This window comes from Pieris rapae, chromosome 2 (assembly GCF_905147795.1).
Source record: "Pieris rapae chromosome 2, ilPieRapa1.1, whole genome shotgun sequence".
Taxonomy (NCBI): Eukaryota; Metazoa; Arthropoda; class Insecta; order Lepidoptera; family Pieridae; genus Pieris; species Pieris rapae.
Window position 1 is genome coordinate 10,791,662 of NC_059510.1, and position 8,759 is coordinate 10,800,420.

Consider the following 8,759-nt stretch of genomic DNA (forward strand, 5'->3'; position numbering starts at 1 on the left):
ACACAAAAATAATCACATAATCTGGAGTTCCTCTTAGAGTGGAATAATATAGTTTTATACACTTAATTAGTTCTTATAGTGTTTTAATGCCATCCACCAAATTAAAACTTACACAAACTACTTTATATTTGCTAACTACGTCATATAAATATTGGTTTTTTATGTTATTTATTTCTGAAATAATAAAATTTGTTTTTTGTATTATGAACATACTATCATAATTGTACTTAGTGGGTATAAGAATTTGCGGGTTATCTATGCATATTTTAAGTAAATTTATTTGTAGTTTTCAATACATTAAAATCTGTTACATTTTTATAACATGATAACCGAGTTTATTTAAATCAATTAGTGAATAAAACTCATAGATGGAAAATTCAATAATATGTGATTAAAATGTACTACAGATTTTACTAAATACATGTTTAGTATATTTGTGTATTTACTTGTATATACTATATAGCTAAGGTTAATCCCTAAAATATATTTACTCATATAAAATAATAAACTACTCTCGTGTTTCGTCCTAAAGTTCTAGGAAACAACTATTTTTCTGTCTTGGCATAAAAATATTAGTTTTCCTTAACAGAAAATATATGTACAAAACAGGAGTAGAATTGTTAATCTAATTTTAATGAAGTTGGTCATAATTAAAGGAATGTATTTAATTTATATTTTCAGCCTGGGTAATACCTAGGAAGGCAAGAAAGGTGAAAATATTGATTCTCGAAAAGCTACCTCTAGACAATTACAAGATTTTAAAGTATATTATGCAGTTTTTGTGGAAGGTATTTGTCTTTTTTTAATTTTACTATAACATATAAAAATAAATCGAGTCGTCCCTTACTGGACGTTCCGCAGGCTCGTTTGCTAATATATTTAAAAAATGATGATTAATACTTGTGGCACTTCAAACCTAAATGAAATAATTGTTTGTATTTCTTTGATTATTTTTAGATTGTTATACATATAATACATACACCTTTCAATAAAGTTAAAATAATTTGAAATATATACACTGAAGGATTTCACAAAAGAATTAGTATTATTTTTATATGCTTCAAAACATTAAGTTTTTTTACTACCTACAATACAAAGATTTCTTCTAAATATTTGGAAGAAATTTTATCAGTAAATAACGAATCCCTCAAAAAGTAAATTACTTAGACAAATTTCGTACATACTTCCAGCAAAAGTTTTGTCAAAATTAAACGTAACTCATGTAATAATGCCAGTTTAATAGAACACTTTATAAAACTAATATCTGTATTTACATTCGCGTATGTACCTTGTAGTTTGTGTAAGTTTTAATTTGGTGGATGGCATTAAAACACTATAAGAACTAATTAAGTGTATAAAACTATATTATTCCACTCTAAGAGGAACTCCAGATTATGTGATTATTTTTGTGTTAACAAATCGTCAACATTTGCGTCTTATTTATTACTAGTAGACTGTTTGTTCACCTATTGCTATTATTTTTCTAATATTCACATTAAAGGTCTAAGAGGCTTATTCGAAATCAGTACCTACATAATTTAAACTCCAAAAAATTCAGATAAAATATTTTAGAATATGCACATGAGTTTTATCTACATACACTTTTCGATTTGTCTATGTTCTATGACATTTTAATTACTTATAGGATTTTGAGAGATCTATACAACACAACATAAATATATTTATGGTTAATAATTAATTACAGATTCCAATACTAGTATTATGGATTATTTAAGATTTATAATTGTATCATATATAAATGTATCATAATATTAATAAATAAGTAGTGTAATCAAAGTTATGGTCTTAGGGTAATTAGGAATTCAATGTATCATAAAAATTATAACCTGACAAATGACTAGCTTTAAATTGTAAAAAAAGTAATTGTAAAGTTCTGAAAAAATTATAGTTAGGATAAATATTTATTAATGACAACATGTAAATTTTAAATCTTATTGTTGGTGTTAAAATAGGTAATAGTATTTAATTTTTTTTAGTTTCTTCTTATAATTGTATAACAATTTTGATTTTTTATTACTAAAAAGACAAGTATTGTTATTGTTTTAGATCTTCATTAATCCTGTTAATATTTTTATTGTTTAACAAGAATTTATAGTTTATAATTAAATATCTAATTTACTTTCTCCTACCCTATGTTATTATAATTTCTGTCTATTTTAATACATTTTATTAGTAAATGTTGCTTCTATTTAACCGCCAAACATAATGTTTAAAAGAAAAAATGCTATTTTTTGTCACTAAAGTTAGGATACATCACATTTTGTAAGTTTTTATTATGTATGACTGATTCATTATCTGAAAATGTATGGGATAATATAATAATATTTCAACTACAGAATCTCATTTTTGTTACATTCCGTTGCAACTTTTCTACTTTTGTATTTTATGAAAAGAGAAAGTATTATGTGAATCTGTCATAATTAATGCAATCATAAAAGTATGTCTACTCATTTTAAGTCATGTTTTGATATAAAATAAGTTTCTCTGAATACTAAAATAATTGTTATTTCTTATCATAGTATATTGTAATCAAAATGTTTTTATTTTTTTATACCAAACTTGTTAATAATACAACAGTCATATAACGTATGTACAATAAGTAATGTAATGATTTTATCCGTGTTTGTGTAATTTTTTAAATATTGTAAGTTTGTCAAATCATGAATAAATATTGAACGTAAGCAGATCTATTTATTTCTAAATATACAAGTATCTTAACAGTTATGGATTTAATGTCGCTTTTGCGAATTCGCTCTGATAAACTTCCGATAGTTTTCGAAGACAGTATTAAATTGCTAAGTAAGCACAACGTGATTCTCAAGGGTCCTTTCCGTTTTTGTTAAATACAAAGAGTAGAAGGTCAAACGCGTTGGAGTAAAAATGAATACATTAAACCTGCAAATGAGTCTCCATAAAATACATCCCAGCATCCAGTATAGCGTGTACCCCTCGAATCGCCTACCAAAGCACGTACACTTACCCACATTTATTATATGCAATCTCGACCCTGACTCACAACCAGGATCTCATTGGGTAGCTATTCATATCAACCACGAAAAAGTTGGAGAATATTTTGATTCATTTGGACGTAAACCTATTAGAGTAATAGCGGATTTTTTAAGAAGAAATTGTCGGGTATGGAGCTATAATACAGCTAGCGTTCAGGACATCTATTCTGCCTTTTGTGGGGAGTATTGTGTAGTATATTTGTACTACAAGTTCTGGGGTTTCAGCTTGGAAGATTACCTCAGAAATTTTTCGTATGACTCGCCAAGAAATGACATGACACTAGTAAAGTTGTATTGTAACATAATGCAAATAAACACATAAAACACGGAAATCATATTTTTAATGTTCAGTAAATCCTTTTCCCATCTGTCCTGGTGCATTTGCAGGTAAATGCGCATGGTAATTTGCTAATTATGGATACGAAACTGACTCGGTGATTAGTAAATGAGGATTTGGACGAGACGTTACATTCTTATTATGAGGTGATTAGTAAATCGATTAATTTGCAACGTATAGCAAAACCTAACTTCGAAACAGAGAGAAATATCGCTTCGGGAGTGAGTGCTATCGACTCAGCACGGTCTGTTTAGTGGGGAAAGAGACCAAACTTTTTTTTTTTTTTTTTTTTTTTTTTTTAGGCGGGGACTGCCGCTGAGCCAGAAACACACGGGGGGTTAGGTTGACTGAGGCAGCGAGTGAGGCAGACCCGGCACGGGGGGTTAGGTTGACTGAGGCAGCGAGTGAGGCAGAACCCGTGAATCCCTACTACTATCTTATGTTCCAAAATAAACGTATTTTATTTATTTTATTTTTTATTTTCCCGAACTCGGATCGACCGTAATTTATTTTTCCTTTCATTTTGATCATATTCCCCTGCATTTCTAATGGGTTTTCATCCTACTGTAATTTTTTTTGGTTGCAAAAATTATCGACACTGGTCTAATTCGTGCAATTTATAATTTAAAATGTAGGGAATCTCCAAGAGATAAATTCAAGGAAATTAATATACTTCTTGTTGCAATATATTTATGAAAATATTATGTATGTATAAAAAAATAGTGATAAGTATACTAGAATAGAATATACGCACAATGTTAATACTCGGAACAAACACCGGCTGCAATTTCCCAATACTTGAATAAGGGATACCCTTCTTTAATAAAATCCCAGAGGCTCTTTTATGTCTGCCTTTTAATAAATTTAAGAAATGTATTAAATAAAGCTTTGTGAAAGGGCTTACTATAAAGTTTGCGATTATCTAGTTGATAAAAGGGCCTGGGACTTGCTACTCTCTTTCCGCCTACTGAAAAACCTTTCATTGTCTTCCGAATAACTTACTCTCCATAACATACATACATACATACATAGTAAGTTATTTGGAAGACAATGGACAATGTTAAGTTAAATAGTGCGGGTGACAAAATGCAACCCTGTCTCATACCTTTTTTTTGTTTGGAATATGTTGGAGTATTCAGTCCCCGTGAAGGAACGGTTTTCGATGAACAAATTCTGTATAAAAGCTACGAGGTGTTCAGGAACTCCCATCTCAAGTTACATTCGCCAACCAAATGTTTCATTTTAGGTAATGTTTATTTACTAAAAACCTTATGATGATGTTCTTCGACAAACTAAACTTTTTTATTATAAAATAATGTAGAAACAGGAATGTACTTATTTGACAGCATAAGTACAAAATATAAATGCTTTTTTAAATAACAAAGATAATATTCAAGGTTGAATACGACATTGATTACGGTTCTTTCCGCACGTTAATTAAAATTTAATAAAAAAAAACACAGAAAATTGTTTGCACAGAAGTGACAAATTAAACTAATCCAAGTTGAACTATTTAATTCAGTAATGATCCATCTATCATCTTCTGCTTCATTTACCATATTTTTTTATAATCACGTTCAAAAACGGGGATAGTTTGAGGGTACATGCTCACTGGCAACAGTAAATATCTAACGAGAGAGAAGAGAGAGGAGAAGCCTGCCTACCTCTGCTGGATGCGTAAGGGAAAGGGAAGCTAGATTGCTGCTGTAACGCGTTACGTAACGAAGCGATTTACCCTCCCATAAGAAGTTATCACTTTAATTAGTCAGTAGCATCACGTTTAAACAAAAACAAACGAAACTCGCTGGCGTTTCTTTTGTTTTTATAGTCAACTTAGTATGATAACCACTGAAGCCAGTGCTTTCTTTATACAAGTGCGAATTTTATATGTGCGTCTCAATTATCATCAGATGTGATTTAAATTGAATACTTAAATCAATACTAATTAATATTGGAAAATATTTGTGAAAAAACTGTGCTCATCAACCTTCCTAAGTGCTTAGTAATATAATTGAAAAAATTATTATTTAATATAATTCTTACTAAATATTATAACATTATTAACGTTAAATATTTGTTATCAATTATTTAACATTAAAAAAAATATAAATTTAATAAAACATTAATTGAAAAATTTTTGACAAAAAGTAAAATCGAACATCAAATTTAAATATTAACTTTTATTATTTATTATTAAATTGAATGAATAATAAAATATAATAATTAATGATAATTATTTTTCATACGCCAAAGAAGTATAACTTCTAACGCGTATACATAAGTACACACACTCTTTTTTATTTTTAACATTAATTAAGTCTTAATTATATAAAGATGTCATGTGGAACGTGGTGTAATGTTTGTAGCTCCTAGTTGTAAATATAAATAAAAGTTCTCGATTAAAGAGACTAGTTTTTCGCGAGAAGATTTTATTGCCAGTTCACTCGTCCGTTCTACGCCCTTTGATATGATAACTGGCAGTAAATGCAAAATGAAAAGCATTTAATATTTAATTCTTTATTGACTTTCATAAAAGTACAATGTATAGATCCTATCCTAAATGCATAAATGTTTCTGAATTTGAATTTTAATATCTATATTAATATATATGATATTATTATGATATATATGATATATTTATATATGTGATATTAATTTATTATCATTGCAAATAGATGTAACCAACTTGAATTTTAAAAAGAAATTTATTTAATATTGCTCTGTATCCAATTGTAGAAACCGTGGACTGAATTAAACACATCAGGATAGTTGTAGGCGCAGGGAACTACCCAGGACACGACTCCTATTTGAACAGTTTTATTCTTCTCGTCCTGAATGACGAGAGGACCACCAGAATCACCCTGCATGAGAAATATTAACATTTAAAAGTTTTGATATACAGAAATGTGTCATATTCTTAATGTATAATTATTGGCTTACAACAACAATAATCCAGAAGTGTGTGATTGTGGCGTTCGGTCTCAGATCAAAATTTGCTCATTTATTTTCAAAGGTGTGTAGATGATCAGTCTTTTTTCCATCAGTATAAGAAATCATAATTCCCTCACGATGTTTTTACTTCGCTATGATTGATGTGAACTTATATTTAAAACCATAAAATAAATCCTGATTGTAACGTGAAACTATCATCTATTACAAATGTTGCAGTACATTTGATTACTTACATAGCATGCACCTTTGTGGTTCGGGCGCTTAGCGCAGAGTTGTCCTGCGTCTACGGGCACCAATTTCGGGTAAGGCGAGCGTTTTAATTGTTTAGTGCAGTCGTTATTGCTTATTGTTACGTACTCCAACATTTGAAGATTGTTTGGTACAGTTTTATGTCTCTGTAATAATGATGTTAAAATAATGACACCTCTCGCTAATGTCCTTTTGTTTCCAAATATATATAACAAACAATAATATTTAACCCTTAAATATATAATAAAATATTACTCTAAATATTTCATTAAAAGGAGTAAACCTTTAGGCAAGGTTCCGAAGATACTGGGAGCTTTCCTTCTTTGAGTAGATAGGGCAGCGACGCTGGAAATTTTACGAATCTTTGGTGATTCCAAAAGGAGCAGCAACGGAGCACAAACGTAAACTTTGGGATGTCATAATGTGGACTAATTTCAAGGAGACGGTTAGCAGAATTTATAGGGAATTATCGTTAACTATATATTTGGAGCAAAATTATTTAATATATGTTTTACAAAATTTAAATTTAAGTCGCAGTTATTCTTAAGGCCTGAATGGTGTCAGGGGTATCTGATATTATCAGCGTGATAGAAGTCGTTGGAGATAAAAAAACGAACGGCATATTTAAGATCTTCGAAGATAAATTTGGTTTATCAGTTTTTATTATATGTTGTGTGCTATATGAAAATGAAAGTAGGTTCTGCCAGTGTTGAGTACAATCACACACAGACATAGACGTAGGCACTCTCTTCAACTATTACATTGCATTCATTCGTTTCATAGCAACTAACATTTAATTATTTTGCTTATATTCTACTATTGTACGCGAGATTTTTAATTTGGAGCAAAAATTAAATTCTCTATATTTAAAGCACCCCGTGGAACCAGGAACACTATTAATCTCCTAAAACATTTAGTTAATCTAATATAATAATCTACTCACAAGGTTGTCATATCCCCAGCCAGTAAAGAGACATTTCTTTCCAATGGGTGCCATTTCCTTTAACAACTCAATTGGTTGAACCTTATCGCTGAATTTGAATTTGCCTTCGATCTGTATGAGACCTATGTCATTCTTTACAACCGGCTTAGAATACTTCGCATGAGGGATCAATTTCTTAATCTGATATCGGTCGCCGCCTTTATTGATCGTCTGACTGCCAACGACTACTGACAAATCGTTCTTGTTTTTCCTAAAAATAAATAAAAAATTAAATCAATAAAGTATCATTAAAGTTCATTATGACTCATTAAAATAAATTAGTTGAATAGTCCCGTATGTCAGTCATTATTAATAATGGAGGTAATTAGGGATGGAAAACTTTTGTCAAATAATATACCTACTCACTTAAATACGCAATGAGCGGCTGTTAACACATACTCTTCGTTTATAATAGACCCTCCGCAACTATGCCATTCTTGGTGTCTTTGATGAGCACGAATTGAAACTTGGTAGTTAGCCATGCCTGGAGTGGCATCTTTGCCACCTATAATTCGGCTGTCTCCATCAATAGCTTCCGAAACTTCTCCTTCGCCTGTGAACGTAGTTTATTTTATTCGGCTACATTTTAATGCTTAATAACAATGCCCGGGGCACGGCATAACTATTATTCTATTGCGGAAACCATTGAGAATATTGCATTATTTTACACCAAAATTCTCTTATGTATTTGAATCTTATTTGCCGTTCGAGCGTGTTTGTATCCTTCATAAGACTACACAGAACTGGGTCTAATATAATTAAACAAAACTTATCTTACCAAGGAGTCCTTGGGACAGAAGAAGTATTATTCCGAAATGGAAAAACATTTTCCTTGCAGTGGCTTCCTTGCTTTGAAATTTCTCATTTTCTACTCTATATTTATACTAGAAAATATACATAATTTAATGGAAAATTATGTAAAAGACGGAAATTATTTAAAGAAAACTTAATTAGTATTGGTGCTGAATGATATTGCTAATTATTATTGATTTGTATGAATATAACCAATGAAATAACGTTGAGTAACAAATTACTCAACTTTATTTCATTGGTTATATTAGTAAGCAACAACTAATATAACCAATGAAATAACGTTGATGATTTCCTTTGTATGTACGTGCCATTTTGATCACTTATAAGCATGACAATTTCCTAAGTCGTTGGAGTTACACCCCGAAAGCATAGCCAGACGTAGGTACTCTCTTCGACT

The 8,759-nt window shown here is 30.1% G+C and overlaps 1 protein-coding gene across 1 annotated transcript; it reads right to left on the reverse strand.

The window, feature by feature from the left end:
• Window positions 1-6,049: 6,049 nt before the first annotated feature.
• Window positions 6,050-8,385, reverse strand: LOC110999621 (chymotrypsin-2-like). The gene is made up of 5 exons (XM_045631436.1): window positions 8,328-8,385; window positions 7,916-8,102; window positions 7,511-7,760; window positions 6,552-6,713; window positions 6,050-6,227 (listed from the first exon to the last, which is right to left on the reverse strand). The coding sequence occupies exons 1-5, from the start codon at window positions 8,374-8,376 to the stop codon at window positions 6,072-6,074; spliced, it is 804 nt and encodes a 267-aa protein (XP_045487392.1). The 5' UTR covers window positions 8,377-8,385; the 3' UTR covers window positions 6,050-6,071.
• Window positions 8,386-8,759: the final 374 nt, after the last annotated feature.